At 32.1% G+C, this 19,254-nt stretch overlaps 2 protein-coding genes and 1 pseudogene across 2 annotated transcripts; 1 reads left to right on the top strand and 2 right to left on the bottom strand.

Annotated features, from left to right (window-relative positions):
* Positions 1–390: 390 nt before the first annotated feature.
* On the bottom strand, positions 391–3,240 carry LOC121756026. Its single transcript, XM_042151482.1, has 3 exons — positions 2,786–3,240; positions 821–907; positions 391–709 (listed from the first exon to the last, which is right to left on the bottom strand). Exons 1-3 carry the CDS (start codon positions 3,092–3,094, stop codon positions 578–580), a joined length of 528 nt encoding a protein of 175 aa, XP_042007416.1. The 5' UTR covers positions 3,095–3,240; the 3' UTR covers positions 391–577.
* Positions 3,241–6,350: 3,110 nt separating this feature from the next.
* LOC121755989 (caffeic acid 3-O-methyltransferase 2-like) lies at positions 6,351–9,599 on the top strand. Its single transcript, XM_042151448.1, has 4 exons — positions 6,351–6,836; positions 8,211–8,521; positions 8,606–8,670; positions 9,069–9,599. The coding sequence occupies exons 1-4, from the start codon at positions 6,415–6,417 to the stop codon at positions 9,363–9,365; spliced, it is 1,095 nt and encodes a 364-aa protein (XP_042007382.1). The 5' UTR covers positions 6,351–6,414; the 3' UTR covers positions 9,366–9,599.
* Positions 9,600–9,756: 157 nt separating this feature from the next.
* Positions 9,757–16,488, bottom strand: LOC121755998 (annotated as a pseudogene).
* Between the last annotated feature and the right edge of the window lie 2,766 nt (positions 16,489–19,254).

Below are 19,254 nucleotides of genomic sequence, written 5' to 3'. Positions count from 1 at the left end.
TTATCTTTTTCGATGAAGTAGCTTTTTTTCCTTTTTATGAAAACGAGTCCGTTATCAGTTAATCGATAAATAAATAACCGATGATTCGATTTGGTCTCGATTATTGTTTAACGGTCCCACCGATAATAATCGACCGTTTAAATTGCGATGACCAACTAAGGTGAAAATTTTAATAATTATTAACTGATTAAAATATTAAGTCTCAGCCATCAATCAAGATCTTTTGCATTATATCTAGTCTCTTGAGTCTTGAATCAAGTCTTTCTCATCATAAACAACTTTCCTTGTGCAATTTTGGAAAGTCGTGAACAATGTATGAATAGTATGTTCTTTGCGCATAGAGAAGTAATTTTTCTGCTAAATTTGTCTCATTTTGCTTGAGCTCATTAGTTGGTTTGTACATGACAGATTAAGTGTTTCTTATAATTCGTTAGTTGATTTGTTTTCGGCTTTAACCGCGTCCGAATGGTTAGAGTAACAAAATCGCCTTCCGAATGACTCCCATTTCATCTAGTAAAGTTTAGCATCGAACTAAACAGCAACAAAAACAAAACCCAACCATCTCTATGCTAGCTAGCTATACATTCTTGTTTAGTCTCCTTAACCACTTCTCGTGGTCCCAAACTTCATCCTTCAACGCATGACAATGGCCGGCTGCTCCAGTCCACCTCGTACACGGAGCAGATACATCACACACATAACAGTAGCACTGCAAATTAGTACAAAATAAAAACAACAAGAAGAAGAAGAAGAAGTAAGTTTTGATTTAGATTTAGAAATGGAGCAACAAACGCGGCTGAAAACACAAGGCAACTATTACCAGTTTGCAGTGCTTGTCATGTGGCGTCTTTTTAAAGGGAAATCGCGCACAGGTGTTCCTCGGATGTGGATAGTCTCTGCAGGCAACCTGCTTGAATTCATCCAAGAATGATTCAATCTTTTAAATATCTCTAATCTAAAACTAAAACACAATGGAAGAACGATTGAATCGTATAAACTACAAGTTTGTACGAAACTGAACACGTAGGCGACTTCCAAACGAAAGACATATATCACCAACACAGTAAAATTCAAAACAGAAGAATGATTGATCATATTACAAATTTTTATGTAAGAACCCGATCGAAGTGATTCTCCAGCTTCTTAGATGTTTCCCACATAGTTACCTACCTTATCTCTAGTGCGAAACTTAGGCCCGGTGAAGTTGTGACGCCTCAGATTTGCACGATTTAAAAAATATGCACTTGATATTTTCCAATTGCCAAAACAAATTTCAATAAGTTTGATCAAAGCATAAAGAAAAGGGCTAGAAACTCAACAAAATGTTAAAAGAGGAAGTAATTATCCACCTAAACAAAACTAAGTGAGTTCTACTAGCTAACAATAGGCTACTTCCAAACACAAGAACGATTGCAAATAATTCTTCAAGTTATTTGATGTTTTCCGCATAACTATACGCTTCGTTAACTTCCCTCTAGCGCGAAACTTAGACCTCAATCAGTAGTTGTGGCGCCTCATAATTGCACAACTTCAAAAATATGTTTTTGATCTTTTTCAATTGCCAAACAAATTTCAATAAGTTTGATCAAAGCATAAAGAAGAGGGCTAGAAACTCAACAAAATGTTAAAAGAGGAAGTAATTATCCACCTAAACAAAACTAAGTGAGTTCTACTAGCTAACAATAGGCTACTTCCAAACACAAGAACGATTGCAAATAATTCTTCAAGTTATTTGATGTTTTCCGCATAACTATACGCTTCGTTAACTTCCCTCTAGCGCGAAACTTAGACCTCAATCAGTAGTTGTGGCGCCTCATAATTGCACAACTTCAAAAATATGTTTTTGATCTTTTTCAATTGCCAAACAAATTTCAATAAGTTTGATCAAAGCATAAAGAAAAGGGCTAGAAACTCAACAAAATGTTAAAAGAGGAAGTAATTATCCACCTAAACAAAACTAAGTGAGTTCTACTAGCTAACAATAGGCTACTTCCAAACACAAGAACGATTGCAAATAATTCTTCAAGTTATTTGATGTTTTCCGCATAACTATACGCTTCGTTAACTTCCCTCTAGCGCGAAACTTAGACCTCAATCAGTAGTTGTGGCGCCTCATAATTGCACAACTTCAAAAATATGTTTTTGATCTTTTTCAATTGCCAAACAAATTTCAATAAGTTTGATCAAAGCATAAAGAAAAGGGCTAGAAACTCAACAAAATGTTAAAAGAGGAAGTAATTATCCACCTAAACAAAACTAAGTGAGTTCTACTAGCTAACAATAGGCTACTTCCAAACACAAGAACGATTGCAAATAATTCTTCAAGTTATTTGATGTTTTCCGCATAACTATACGCTTCGTTAACTTCCCTCTAGCGCGAAACTTAGACCTCAATCAGTAGTTGTGGCGCCTCATAATTGCACAGATTCAAAAATCTTTTTCAATTGCCAAACAAATTTCAAGAAATTTGATCAAAGCTTATAGAGAAGGTCTATAAACTTTAACAAAATGTAAAAAGAGGAAGCAATTCTCCACCTAAAACAAACTAAGTGATTCTCAATATATAAACCATGAAGCTATTCACAAGTCCCTTCACATTGGCAATCAAAATACATTAAATGAACCTCACGTATATAATGGGAAAACAATCATAAAATTCAAATCTTTTAAAACAAAAACATCATAAACCCACACAAACCTAGCATCAAACACCTAGAATGCAAATACTCCAAATTCCAATCAACAAAAAAAACTAAAAAAAAAACAATAGAAAATAGAAACTCACCTGGCCCTTCTCAGTAACAAAGCTCAACTCCTCCTCAGCATTATCATCATTACCAATAGTGCTGGGAAACTCTAACGCATCCAAATTATTGTAGGGATCGAATTCGAGGATGAAGCACTCCTCCTGCTCCTCGAATTTCTTGATTTCTTCTTTGTTCTTCAGGCAAAATATCGATCTCAGAGGCGTCCCCTTTTGAAAGGGAGAAGGGGAAGAATCGCTGATTTCAATCAATTTTCGTTTCACGGCCATCTTCGGAGTCTTCGGAGCCTTCTTAACTTTCCGTTTCTTGACAGCGGATTTATTGCCCATTTTGAACGGATTTTTCTTCGAGGTTGAATATGTTGTTTATTTTTTATGTCTATTTTTTATGAATTTTTGTTTTCTTGGTTGAAAATTTTGGAAGAGATCAGAAACTGAAGCTTTGGAATTTGAAATCTGGAAATCTGAGGCGAGCGTGGGAGATGAAGAGAGGAAATTAGAAACTGAGTTTTATTTTATGTTTATATATTTAATTATATTTTGCAACGGTAATTATTTTAAATTTCATGTAGTGGGTCCTTTTTCAGCCCATTACTTGTGGATATGGGCTTTGTGGGCCATTGCAAATGGGCCTTTAGAAATTTCATGTAATAGATCCGTCGTCCAAGCTTCTCGTTTATATCAATTACTCTCCCGTCCCACAATAATTGTCACTCTTATTGTGGGCATGAGTTTTAAGAAATGTTAAAAAAAAGTTGGTTGGAAAAGTTAGTGGAATATGAGACTCACTTTTATATTGGTTTTATAATAAAATGTGAATGAAGTGAGTTAGTGGAATGTGAGACTAGTGGAATGTGAGACCTACTTATCATTTATGATAAAATGAAGTGTGATAATTATTGTGGGACAGACCGAAATGGAAAAGAGTTACAATTATTATGAGATGGAGAGAGTATTTATTTTTTGGATTGTTGAACAATGTTTCAAACAACAAATCGAAACTTATTAATATAATAATTTAAATCTCACTATGCAATTGGAGTAATATTTTAAGTAGATTTGCGATGTAGAGTGAACTAAGTACAACTTGTCACTACTATAGCTCAAAAGTCGAAACATATTTTAATCACGTAAAAAATTGAATATTAGATTTATAAAAAATACGGAGTATATTAAATCTGGAAAACCTTATATGTATTTTTTAATTCCAATATTGAAATTTAAAGAATCATTCCAAAAAAAAGTTTGATCAAAGTCACCCTTTTGTTAGGTGGTAGTTGGTAAGTCGTCGTTTTTGGCCCAAGAATATTCTTCAAAATACATTAATTGATCAATACAGATAAATGGTCAATATAACGTTAATCTCATTAATTTATTAAATTTTTTTCTTCAATTATAATTCATAAATCCTAATCTACACTATTAAAGACAAAAGCTTTGTTATTATGATAGTGTGAAAACATATGCCTTAACGTATAAAGTAGTTGTATTTGCTGACAATTAACTACACTAAAAAGTCACATAAATTATTATAATTTATCTTATATTAATATTTTATCCATTAATTAGTTAATTTACTTTATCGAAAAAAATACTACACATGTAAATAAATAAAATAAAAATGATGAAAAAACTATACTCGATGTTATACCTTTGCCAAACAAGATCAAGTAAAACAATTTTTTCGTATATTCACTTTTCACGTTTAAATTAAATCAATCCAAATATGAATTTGATCACGATTTATGTGATGATTTGCCGATACATAGTCTTACAAATAGTTTTTGATAGGAACAAATGTATGGGTTGGATTTAATTTTTTGCCAAAAAATCATGATATATATATATATATATATATGTGATGGATTTTTTTTATTTCACCCTTTCAATTAACCGGAAATTATGTACTCCTACGTAACAAATTAAATGACTTTAATTTATTTGGTTCGCTTTTGTATTTTCCAATTTGAATTGACTAATTCTTCGATGGGAAGAGTCAGCGCAAGGCATTAAATAGGATGAACGTCGATACAAAAATAACATCCATAATCCATATGCATTTTAATTATTTTTTATATATTACCATATTATCGTTCTTTTATAAATAAAATTCGAGTTTATTATATATGTAAATTGCTAAACTTTTAGATGATAGTAATAAATATAAGCATAAAATTTTATACAGTATTAGTCAAAAAGTCATATATGGAGATTGCAATGAATTAAACAATGTTATTTATTTATACTTAATTCATACAATAAACAATATCGTTTAGTTAAAAAAATAATATAAACACGGATTAATTTCAAAATTGTGGACTTGACGAGAATTTTACATATTTCATGATATTTTTGGTAGTTTATCTTTTTATTATTATTAATGTGGTTGATTTATCGAAATTATTAATATAATTGAGTGCGAAAATAACATTATGTGCTATAGTATTATAGGTGGTAGGTCCATTTCAATTTTACGTGTGGTTATATATTGATATTTGATGTAATAGAATCAACTTAATGCAAGGACATGAGTATTATTTTCCTTGAAAATCACGCAATAACAAATTACTTTATCTCCATGTATAAAAAACTTATCTCATTTTATCTCATGCACTTTTTGCGACTGACACGTGTCAATCTCTTTATACACGTGCAAAGAGAAAATGTGGAGGTTCGATGTAGTAGATCAAAAAGTTTGTCTTATAATAAAAAAAAAGTAGAATATTATTATTCGAGGTAATCTAAGTCTTATTTTATTATTTTTCTCCGCTCTCAGTGCAAGACTGCAAGTCTTATTCTATTTTTTTAAGTAAGCGTATTAATTCATTTTATAATAAATTTATTATTATAAAAATAAAATTCAAATTTCACTCGTATATTATTCCTCTCAAACGCCCAATCTATCTATTGAAAAGTGCACTGGAAGCAAATGGAGCATAGATCAAGGAGTAATATTTATAAATTGAAAAAAAATATCATAAATATCATACTAGAGTATAATTATATATTGATTGAATAAATCATCATTATAAATTGAATACATCCATTTTAAGAATCATTTGAATATATCATCATTATAAATTGAGCAAATTGTCATCAAAATCATACTAATGTTTAATCAAATTATATTCAATCTGCAACTTTAAGAATCAGCAGAATAAATCATCGAGTTTTAATCCCCTTACAAATATTATATGTCGGAAAAAAATATCATCACCGAACACCAATATGTGAACTCAATAACTCAATAACTTTTTAATGGTAACAAAAATAAAATTCCACAAAAACTTATACAAATATGTGAACAAATTAAAATTTCACAATTTTTGAAACCGATTCTAAATATTTGTGAGAGACCAAAATTTAACCCAATTTTTTATTTTACTAATTTTTTCAACAATAAGCCTTTTTTAAAGGAAAGAGTTGAACTTCCAAATTGATATCCCAAGCAACTAGAAGAAAAGGGAAATTTGGTAAAAGGAAATTGATGAAAGGTAGTGGTGGGAGCCATACTTTTCCAACCACTCTATATCTCAAACCACTACAAAAGTTAGGTAAACTCCGAATTCCATATATACCCTACTTTTTCTCACCACTCTCACTCCAAAATCATCAACAAAAATTCAAGAAAACTAAATCAAAACCCAAAAATGGCTACAAATTCAACCACAGCCAAAAATCCACATGGCGAAGAGGAAGAGAACTTCCTCTTCGCCATGCAGCTGGCCAGCGCCTCGGTCCTGCCGATGGTGCTGAAGGCCGCGATCGAGCTCGACCTCCTCGAGCTCATCAAGAGGGCCGGGGCCGGCGCCTTCGTCAACCCGGCCGACCTCGCCGCGCAACTCCCCGGCGGCGGCGCCAACGCCGCCGCGCCGGTGATGCTCGACCGGATCCTCCGGCTCCTCGCGAGCTACGCCGTCCTCGAGTGCCGCCTGGAGACGCTCGAGAACGGAGCGGTGGGGCGGCGCTACGGCCTCGCGCCGGTGTGCAAGTTCCTCACCAAGAACGACGACGGAGTTTCCATGGCGCCGCTGGCGCTCATGAATCAAGATAAAGTGCTTATGGAGAGTTGGTGAGTTTTTTTTTTAATAAATGTAGATTTTGAAATTTGATCTAATATTATGAGGTGGAGAATAATGCTAGTATATTTTATTGAAATATGGGCCCTATGATCATTTTTCATTTTATTATGTCAGTGCATAATTGTGCAATTTAGGTATAGGGTTGTGTTATCTACTGATTTCCCCTATCGGTGGTGAGAACAATAACTGACGTGGGATATATAGATTAAAGTTGTTCTATCTCCTAACATGCTAGTCTTTTGGAACGAGCTCTCGGTCTACATCAGGGTGATTTATCGATTTGACGATTATTGATTGATTAATTGATAATTGAAAAATCGAGACTATTGATATCAGAATTTCAGTGCGAAGTCAATTATCGATTATAGTAAATAACTGAGAAAAGAATGAATTATAGTATATAAATAAATATAAGTATTAGTTTCCTAATCAAAAGAGTTGGTTTAGTGGTTAGAGTGTTTGTCTAGTAACCTTGAAGTCACGTGTTAGATAATTTAGTTGGCGGACTGATAATTTTGTACAATTATTAACTGAATCGACCGATTAGCCATCCCTAATTGATTAATTGATTAAGTATATATCTATCTGATTGGTATATATGGATTTAAATAGTAGTATATGATTAGGTTATGATAATCTTAAGCAAAGCAATTAATTGACTAAACTTATAGTATAAGCTCCACATGGGACCCACTCTCCTAGGCTGTTTTCGTTCTCTATCAAAAAATAGTGTGCAAAAATCTGATTCTATTATCTTGACCTACTACATGGCCACCAAACGTGTCATAATTATTAGTAGTAGTAATATTTTGAGCTATAAGTTAAAATGAATTATTTAGACATCTTATCACAATTAGGTGAACAATTAGTCGTTTTCAATTGGTGTGTCCCACATTTGTTTATTATTTTTATTTCTTTAAATGTTGCATATATTCATGGGGTTGGTGAGCACAATTTTTTATAATTACAAGAACTGGTAAATAAAATAAAAATTATTTTTACAATTATAATTAACTATACATAACACTCGATGATATAGTCGGACCACTAAATTTTGACTCAAAAAATTGACATGCCTCTAGATTCTTAATGAGGAATAGAATCTTAATAGTATTCTCTATATCCGTCATTAAGAATCTTAATAGTTTCTTAATACCACTACTATTTTGTCATTTCAAAATGTTCAGTATAATATTTTGTTTCATTTTTACTATATTAAGTTTACTTAATAGATCATACATTTCACTAATTCATTACACTTATAAAACTATTACTCATAGTATAATATTCCGCACACATCTCATGTTGAAACAATTGACTACGGCCACGGTCTTATAGTAAGATTGTGTTTTGTGTGAGAAAAGGTACCACCTAAAAGATGCAGTTCTTGACGGAGGGATTCCCTTCAACAAAGCGTACGGGATGACTGCGTTCGAGTACCATGGTACAGATCCAAGATTCAACAAGATCTTCAACCAAGGCATGTCCAACCACTCCACCATCACAATGAAGAAGATTCTAGAAACTTACAATGGGTTTGATGGGGTGAAGACTGTGGTTGATGTTGGTGGAGGAACTGGAGCCACCCTGGACATGATTCTTTCCAAATATCCTTCTATTAAGGGCATTAATTTTGATTTGCCCCATGTTATTGAAGATGCCCCATCTTATCCAGGTGTGTGTTTTATTTTGAGTTTCTATTAATTATTTTAGATTGTGGATTTCCAAATCGAAATATATGTGTGTTGTGTTTGTGTAGGTGTGGAGCATGTGGGTGGGGACATGTTTGTGAGTGTGCCTAAAGGGGATGCCATCTTCATGAAGGTAAACCTTCAATTACCAAAACACCACCTTCTAATGAAAATCGAAATTTACATATAAATTCCTAACTATTATTGATTTGTTCTCGATGAATTTCTTACGTGGCGCCAATCAAAGTAGCATCACATTTTAGACAATGAAACAATGCATGGTAGTAATCTTGACTGATAGCAAAATATGAACAAATCAATAGTGTCTGGTAAGCAAAATAAGAATTTGACGAAAATTTAACAACTTACATGCAAATACCCAAAATAACGAGTATGGTGAGAATTTGTACAACTTGTAGGATGATGTTTTTTGCCTTGGCTTTTGTAATTTGAACGTTCTTCTATTAGTATTAAAAACGTAGTACTAAAAATAACTCATATTTGGCCCTTTTTTAAAAAAATTTTTTACAGTGGATCTGCCATGACTGGAGTGATGAGCACTGTGTGAAATTCTTGAAGAATTGCTATGATGCATTGCCACAAAATGGGAAGGTAATTTTGGCTGAGTGTGTTTTGCCAGAGGCACCAGACACTGGCCTTGCCACCAAGAATGTTGTCCACATTGACGTCATCATGCTGGCCCACAACCCAGGTGGCAAGGAAAGGACAGAAAAGGAATTTCACCACTTGGCCAAAGCTGCTGGCTTCAACCACTTCCACAAGGCTTCTTGTGCTTACAATTCTTGGATTATGGAGTTGCTTAAGTAAATCAGAAAAAAAAAATCATAGTGATGATATAAGTGTGGTGACAAGTTTACTTTGGGGGTGTGGTTGAGTTGAGTTGAGTTTTTCAGTGTGTGATTTTTATCCCTTTTGGTGAAGGGTGTGCAGTTGAAATTACTAGAATACCCTCCAAAAGATGATGGAAGAGCTATGGCAAGATGTTTTGCTGCCTATATGAGTTTGTATTCCCCTATGCTCAATAAAATAAAGAATTCTTAATTCCCATGCCTTTTTACGGGGTAAGTGAATTTAAATTTAAAGATCGCGTAACAGACGTCAGAAATTACCACGCCACCACTATACCAACCCCATACACACTATTTATTGTCCATACATATTCATAGTGACATTTTCACATAAGCTTACCTTGGGAGGATTTGTTCCAAGAAACATTATTGAAATAAGGGTAGTAGACTTACATTTATGATAATAGTTGTCTAGCTTAAATATAGATTTTAGGACATAATAATTGTCTAGCCGATATTCTTGAAAAGATCCAAGCAATGGCCTTGGTCAAGGTTTCTACTCCAGAATTTATCAAAATATTCAGCATAAGTGTAAGTCTCTGTAAATGGGCTGTGATTGGTCCTCAATCAGCTGTGACGGAGCTTTGATCACAGCCCGGTTACTCGGGCACAAGAATGTCGCTATTGAAATTCTTGCTCTCTCCGAGTTCACTACCGCTCTGTGCCACGTGCTTTTGTATTTTGAGTTGCTCAACGCCTGCATTCAAATCACAATTTATACTCCACTTTTGATAATCAAATCAAAACACGTAAATAATTTTATACTTTTAGAGCTTAATTTAAAATAGATTAGTAGAAATTAAAGTAAGAATAAAAGTATGGGCGTCCAATTTGTAAGCGCACACTATTATTGGGCTTTGAGACTATACAACGATGCTGGGCTTATTTTTAAATGGATAAATAAACACAATAATAATCCTTTAAAGGTGAAGTTATAGTGGACTTAAATAAGAAGATTTTGATTTTGGATATTAACCACTTCACCAAGCCAGCACACATACTATTATTAATTATCTAACCCGTGAAATCAAAGCTCGGTTTATTTATTTTGTCTATTTATATTTTGATTGTAATACGTTTGAATTTTATATATTTTTTTGATTCTACTACCTCGAATGTTACTCCATTGAAGTCGTTAGTTTACAATCACTCAAAATCAAAGATAGATAATTTTAAATAAAATAATAAATTAAAAAATCAAGCTCTGATTTTAATGCAATTGTCAAATTAATGATATCAATAACTATTGTAAGATACTCCCTCCATTCCATAAGAATATGTACTCTTTCCTTTTTAGTTCGTCTTACAATAATATGCACTTTCTAATTTTAGAGAGTCTTTTCTCACTAATGAGGTGGGACTCATTCTCCACTAACAATACTTTAATTACTTTTTCTCTCTACTTCTTTCTTGCTTTACCAATTTTACATTAAAACTCGTGTCCATCCCAAAGTGCATATTCTTTGGGGACGGGGGAGTAATAAAATTGAACAAAATGCATAAAACAATTAATGCTAAATGTGAGCTAAATGACATCTTCAGACATGTCTAAAACAAATGATGACGCTAAAAAATAATCTTATGTTGAAAATACTTTTTTAAGTCTCACAATTTTTTATGAAGTGTTGCTTTATGAATTAACTATAGAGAAAATAAAGTGAAAGATAGTAAAATAGATGGTTCGAACCTGAAGTTGGTCGCCGATGTTAACAACGAAAGCATTCGGAACGGGCTTGACAGACAACCATTGTCCATCGTTGAGCATTTGAAGGCCCGAAACCTGCGTGTCTTGAAGAAGGATTGTGAGAGTGTTGGGATCGGTATGAGCCGGGAGCCCGAACGTGAGTTCGGGCTCCGGACACGGTGGGTAATAGTTTATTGCCATGTGCTGGACCGCTTCGCCCAAGCTACTATTTATACAGCCTTTTTCAAGGCCCAAACTCTGAGAAATTACTTCTTGTAGTCTCAAGCCCAATTGTCTTACTTCCTTGCTATAATTGCTCACTATTTCCCTATGTATACAAAAATAATTACTCTCATTCTTTTTTTCATAATATTATTAGATGTTAGGATAAACATCAAGATAGTTTCAGTTAATTTTCAATAGTTTGAACCTTTTTTAATGTGTTGTGAATAAGAATGAAGAAGGAATCAAATACTATTAGATGTAAAATTATTGGGCCAAACTGATTCAAGACAAAATCATTGAATAAGTGGAGTATATCTTAAACATTTAATTTTATTTATATTTATTTTTTTTCTTGCTATATATTTAGATTAATATTTATGAATAAAATAATAATTAGTAATTTCATTAAACAATTAAAATCAAAACACATAATTAAAAATCGGAATGAAATCTATTCAAATTCTATGAATCATCGATATAGTAGTAGCAAGCAAGAAAATATTCAAATTATTTTTTATATTAAGAATATAAACAAAAAAAGCAAAATTAGTGGGTGATTACATCTCGGCCATAATCCTCATGCTTTGTATGCATACAGACGTAGAAGAGCGTGTTTTGTTTTTTCTGGTTTGTCTTAATAAAACTATAACTTTTAGAGATTTATTAAATTTATGTATATTGAGATTAATTTGTATTTTAAACTAAAAAATCTCCTATTATCCAACTACACAAAAATAATTAGTCGTGCATATAGTCTTTTAAAACATAATTATGCTTACAAATTGAAACATGAATCTTCAGATATTCCTTATCTTTTTCTAGTGTTACGTCGCTCTCTCACTGTTAAAGTCAAGCCCTTTTTGTTGAAAAAAAGTTCATTTGTTAGTATAAAAAGGAAAGGAGAGTTCTAAAAGAATCAAATTTGGTCACTTCTCTTTATTCAATGAATCAAAATTCAGCACATTAATTCAAACTTCGAGGCAATACTAACATATACACCCTCCCTTCCATAAGGAGTCCCATTTGATTTAAACATAGATTTTAAAAAATATAAAAAAATGAATTGAATTAGTTAGAGGTACCTGATCTTTCACTTTCGCACATAAATGGTAAATCTTTATTTTATATCGATTTTTGTACCTATAAATCACATTTTTGTTACCTGATGCAATTTTTACCCTAAAATACCCTCTAAATAAATTCATTTTTTCATTTGTGTCATAAAGTGTATTTTGGACATTGACAAAACTAGAACCAAAAGTGATATTATAATATCTTCTCTCATTCTCCTCACTTTTTATACTATTATTATTAATCAATATTAATATTATTATTTTGATGTTATAAATTAATAATTAATTTATTTTTTAATATCATTTAAATATACTTACTCATAATTATAGTTCTAATTATATTTAATTATTATAATATTATTATTGTTATAATAGTAAAAACTAGTAGTAATTAATAAATATTAATTATTATTTTATATTAAATTAATAACTAATCAATATAGTCTTAATCAAAATTTAAAATTGTGAATTATATTCATAATGATAAAGAAGAGTTGAATATTTTTAGTTAGGTGTTTCAACCCTAAAATGAGTATAAATAATTTAATTAAATATATTCAATTGATTTAATTACTTTAAATAATTAATTTAATTAGGTGTTTTGTTATTGATTTATATTATGAATGCAATTAGATGTATGTATAAAACACTAAAAAGAAAAAAGAAAAAGAGGAGAAAAGAAAAAAGAGGAAACATAAACTAAGGAGAAAAAGAAAGAAGAAACGGAGATAAAATACTAAAAATAAAGAAGAAAATGAAGAAAAAAGAAAGAAGAATAAACTAACGAAAAAAAATAAGAAAGGAAGGAAGAAAAAATCACATATTTGGTTCTATTTAATTGAAATTTCCAAAAATATCCTCCATAACAAAAAAATCACATATTTGGTACCTATGATTATTTTTGTCTTAGGGTACCAAAAATGATATAAAATAAAGATCATGTACCATTTATGTGCGAAAGTGAAAGATCAGGTACCATTTATTAGTTCACTCTATAATACAATGTGAGTGGAATAAGTTGATGAAATGTGGGGACTACTCTCCATATAGTAAAAGTGAAATATGACTCTTATTAACTGATCCAACAATATATATGAGAGCTTATCCTACATTATTCTCTCATTTACTTTAGTATTTCTCCACTTTAACGATATATTATCATTTTTTAAAAACGAGTGCAGATAAGTCAATGGGACTCCTAATGTAACATATAACTCTCTCACATCAGTGTCAAGAGAAAACTGAAACTAGTACTCCATCCGTCCCATTTTAGGAGTCCATCTGAGTTCGGCACGGGTATTAAGAAATATAAAGGAAAGTTGGTGAAAAAAGATAGTGAAATGTGGGTCCTACTTTTATATATTAATTTTATAATAAGATGTGAGTCGAAAAAAATTAGTGAAATGTGGGGCCTATTACCATTTATGGAATATTCCAACCGGAACTCCTAAAGTGGGACATCCAAAAGTGGTAAACCGTGAATCTTAAAATGGGACGGAGAAAGTAGTATATAAATGTCATATGCCACTCCTATTGTTTTAGGATGGAACCATGAATTTTTATTAATTATAAATACAAAGATAATTATGTACATATATATCCAATGAAGCAAATTACTCCATATTTTAAAGTCCGAAGTAATTTAATTTAAAAAGTTTGAGATTTCCTAAACTATTGCAGAAAAATTAAAGGAGTATATAATAGTATTAATTTATTACTATTAGTTAATTAATTAGTGTTTACAAATCGACTATAAAAATAAAAAAAATAGCAGCCGTAATCTAGAAGGTGCTGATCAAGATCCACACAAGCAATACTAAGTTCAACCTTTTACTTTTTTTATTAATTAATTTCAAATGTCTATCACGAATAAAATACCTATACCAATGCACTATTAATAAAATATGGGCAACGACCACTCAATAAAGAACAATAAATCGTTGAGTGGTCCAATATTTTTATAGTTGTACTCGTCATAAGCCAAAACGCGTTTTTACACATAAACTTGAATGACGTGTCTGTCAGTAAGAGAATATTCCTACTTAGCTGGCGTCAGTGAATGACGTCATGTATAAAACGTCATAAAACAAAATACTTTTATCAATTATTCCAAAAGGTTTAAATTTTTAATATAAATAGCGTTTTTCTTCTTGAATTTTATTTTTAAAATCTTTTTTCCTAAATCAAATTACTATAGACCAATTTTATCTCTTTTGCTTTTTTTGAATGGACTTCATCTCTCTCGACAAAAATGATTAATTTTCCTTTTTTAATGGTATAAATTATTGGTTTCATAACAAATGGAATATGCTCTTAGGCCTATTTAAATAGGACGCATGAATTAGTTATGTTTCTCTAAGTCGTATTTTTCAAACTAGTCACACAATATATAAATTTACATACATTTAAAGAGAATTTCGTTTACAAAAAAAATATTTGTATATTCCATCAATTCCACTTAACTCTTTTAATATTTTACCAATTTTAATAAATACTTAGGTAAGTGTTTGGATAAGTAAAATATAGGCTAATATTTCATGTAAGAATATTGTTATTTAGTAAATAATTTGATATAATGAGAATAAGATATTAAAGGCATTATAAGAGTTTTAAGGGATAAATTTATGTGTACATCATGTCATCATATCTCTGTTTTTAATTTGAGGGTAATTATATAATATATTCATTGAACATAGCAAAGGCAATTCTAGCATTCCACGTGAGAATACTTCTACTTTCTCGAAAAGGAACATGGTCCATTAATTTTATTAACAACTTGCTTCTTCAATTTATTGAATATTGAATTTACAAACATATCTCATGGATGACATATCGAGAATCATATTCTCATATAAATGAACTTCATATTTACGTAAGTAATTCCATTTTTATATATATACTTATCTCCTCTGTCTAATAATCTCATTTTCATTTTAATTTGTATAATCTATAAAAATTAATTACTTTCTTTTTTTAATAAGATGGACTACTCTTTCTCTATTAACAATATTTCAATTATTTTTTCGTTCGTTCCATATGATCTTTTGTATTTATAGTAAACGGAAGGGATATATATAGCATTTAGTTAGAGTGACGCATTCTTCTTTTTGACGAACGAAAAACCCTAATTCTACAAAACTATTCTCATTTTATCATAAAAAGATCATTGCAAGTGTCTTATCAAGCATATTTATCATACACACACTCATATAGAGAGATGGAGAGAGAGAGAGAGTTACTTGAAAGATGTAGGGTTTGTTGGCCATTCATGGACAAATTTGTCTAAAGGGTGGCAATGGAGCCTAAGATAATCCCTCCAATTATGAATCTTCTCTTTATGAAGATTAGAACTAGTGCTCAATCTTGTGGTTTTTGTGTGATCATTTGAGTACAATTTCATTTTCTCTTCCACAGGCAAATTGAAGAACTCTCTTGTCACATCCAACATTTTATCCATGCTCTCTATTGCCACACCATGGTTTATCACCTACATTTCAAATCATAAAATAAATGTCCCACTTTTATTTATTATTGTTTGTCCCAACAAATAATATCACATGCATTCAACTACTTCTCTCTCTATAATCAAACACACTAAACCACAACTCCTAAAATCCAGTACCAACTTTCCTTTTTCAGTCTGTCATATCAACAATATTTTATACATTCAACTATTTTTTCACTCTTCGCAAACTCCCATGCCACCCACCAAGTAAAAACATCGTAAACGGGACGAGGAGAGTATTATTTTCGGGTTCAAATCCTACCATACATACAAAAAACTCTAAATCTAGAATGATGAAGAAAGCAATAATATGGTTATTATGAAGAAAAAACTACCTGAAAAAAGCCATAGTGGTGACAAGCATGAGAGATTTGTCGGGCCATGAGAGAGAGATCGGCAGAGCCCAAATCAACGATGGGAGCATTGAAAAAGTCTGCAACTTCTGAAAGTTTGGGCCTTTCGGGCTCGGGCCGGACGTAGCTGGCCGGAAGGCTCGAGCACCGGATACCGTTTGAGACTAGCAATACACTTTCCATTATTTTATTTTTTATATAATAGTAATATAATTAAGTTATATATATGTGTGTCTATATATAGAGATGAGTTGTTTGTATTGTATATATAGAAAATGCAGAGCTGTGATAAAGTTGACTTCGGGTTATGGTCTTTGTATAATGATCAATTGATTATTGTATTTTGGGCCTATGCAACGCTTCAAAAAAAATGGGGCCGGGCCGGACTTGTCATCCGGTCTGGATCCGAATGAAAAATGAATTTTCCGAAATATAATTGTTAACATTTTCAATTTTAAGAGTAAAATAATTTAAAGTTACGAATACTGCAAATTAATGTTTGTGGCCTGGATGGGGCTTGTTGTGGGGTTGTGGGAATTGTGGTCTGGCGCATAAAATGAGGAGAAATGATGATGTGGAAGGGACTTGGAGCCTGGATTTTGGACGGGGTTGTGGATGCCCTTATGAATTGTACACTTTAGTTTTACAGTCAGTGGCGGACACACAGCCAAGGAAGGAAGGGCTTAAGCCCTCCCCAAATTACTTTTTTTTTAATCTTTTGTATTTCAAACAATTTTGAAATTTTTGAAAAATGTCTTTAGCCCTCACCAAACTAATGTATTTGAAGTCTAAAATGTAAATGATTGAACAAGAAGGAGGGCTGAAAGTTGAAATTACACAAGGAATTTTAAAAAAAAATGGCTATTGTTGCTCCTTGAGGAAGAAGATGAGATGAGATAACAAGACTAATTAAATTAATAAGAATAGTAAAATTGGCAAATATCAAGTCCCCTACCTATAGGCTATGCCTATATCACATGTTCTACTTCTATTAGTACTTTTTAGTGTATTAAAAATGTTTAATTGTTGCATTGTAATTTAAAAATGTACTAAACATGTTTTTACTACTCTTATAAATACAGTAGGTTCAAATGTTTATCATTTTGATTCATTAGTTATTTTAAAATTTTAAAAATCTTTGCATCACTAATTATACTACTAATGATGTAGAGTTCACTATAACTAATACTATTTCAACTAGTTTATCAATTTTTCTTTCTAACTATACCAGTTTCATTTTAAAACTCGTGCCGCCATAAAAATTTCTACTTTTAAAAGACGAAAGAAGTGTATGTTAACTAAAAAAAATTTATTGTACAGCCCCTGCCATAAAATATTTCTGTGTCCGTCACTGTTTACAGTCATGCAACTGTCTCATCACTTCACTTACATTATTTATGAATGTATTTGTCACTTCCGCATTTTCTAAGGATAGAAAACACGGTTGATCGCGACTAGGGGGTTAAAGAAGCGGGGAAGAAAAGAGGAAATCAACACATAGCACCACATAACATGCGCAACAACACTTTTACTTTGATCACATATATTGCCTCATCATTGGAATAAATATAATAAATCAATGACACATAACATGATGCTCAAACCGATATATTAAAACGAAAGCTCTTGAAAACACTTTAGTTCGAAAGCCCACAGTAAAAGTTTAGTTCGAAAAGCTCACAGTAAAACTTTAGTTCGAAAGCCCACCTTGTTCGTTTAATTTTCTGAATTTGAATTCCTTACCTCTACTTCAATTTTGTCCGTGGAGAAAATCCTTCCTCTGATTCCATCCTCCTTTATGTTATTCCTTGGCCCAAAATTAATTTAAAGGAGGTGGCCCAAACTTAAAAATTTTTCCTAGGCCCAAAGCAATATGGCCCAAAACACTCTTTCTCTCTCTCTCTCCATCGATCTCGCTGCTGCGTTCCCTCTCTTCTCAACGAAATTTCAGCGCTGCCCGAGTCGCACCCCCGTCATCATCGTCGCGAAACTCTGGCGCCGCTTAACTGCTGTTCGGAGATGTTTTCATCGCCGCTGCCAGACATGCACAGGCAGCACCATCGTCTACTTGTGTGGTGAAAAAAATCTATCTTTGATTGCTTTTACTCTCTGCTAGGGATGTCAATGTAACCCGAACCCACGGGCCGGCCCGAATAACCCGATAAAAATACAGGGTTAGGGTTGTGATTTCGCAGCCCGAATTTAAAATCGGGCCATTCGGGCTGACCCGTTCGGGTTGTCGGGTTAGGCGGGCTGACCCGTTCGGGTTACGGGTCGGCCCGTCGGGTTGAAGGCTTCTACACAGCGAGCAGTTTTTGTAACGGCCATAACTTTCTCTACAAAGCTCCGATTGAGGCGTGCAATATATCCACGCGAAGCTCTTTCGAAGACGAAGAGAATGATATGTATTAGAGGTTTATCAGACTTCAAAATCACGAGAAACATTGACTCAAACAAGGCTGCTGCACATCCACATATTTTGTGCACATTTTCTAATCAATTTTCTATCATTTCTCAACAAAGATGTAAACATACCAAAATATAGAAATATAATCAAAATCATCCAAGACAACCCTCTAAAACCATGCAAAATCCAAATACGTCAACCGACTATATAAGATCACGAAAAAAATCACTATGTGGTTCATGGATTCATAAATACTCGTATATAAAAGCTTTCTTTTAGTATATTTCCAATATAATAGTGCAAAGTGTTTTGACGCCGCTTCGTCATTAAATTATGCGTACTTTAATGATTCTTAAAATAAAGATAAATTATTATTTGACTTATTTACAGCTGGAATAAATTAAATTTGACAAATCATAATTCAAGAAAACTTAGAGTTACTCCAATTAGCTAGCATCTTGATAATTCACTCTTTAACAATTCAAAATATTTTTGTTACATCTACGATGCACCTCTAACGTTAAGAAAATTTTATTTAAATTTCTACGAATTGATTTATGTTTGAATTTTGAAACAAAGTGTTGATTTATGTTTTAAATAC

This window comes from Salvia splendens, chromosome 1 (genome assembly GCF_004379255.2).
Source record: "Salvia splendens isolate huo1 chromosome 1, SspV2, whole genome shotgun sequence".
In the NCBI taxonomy this organism is placed as follows: Eukaryota; Viridiplantae; Streptophyta; class Magnoliopsida; order Lamiales; family Lamiaceae; genus Salvia; species Salvia splendens.
The sequence above is the reverse complement of the archived record's forward strand: the minus strand, read 5'-3'. Positions and strand labels throughout refer to the sequence as shown.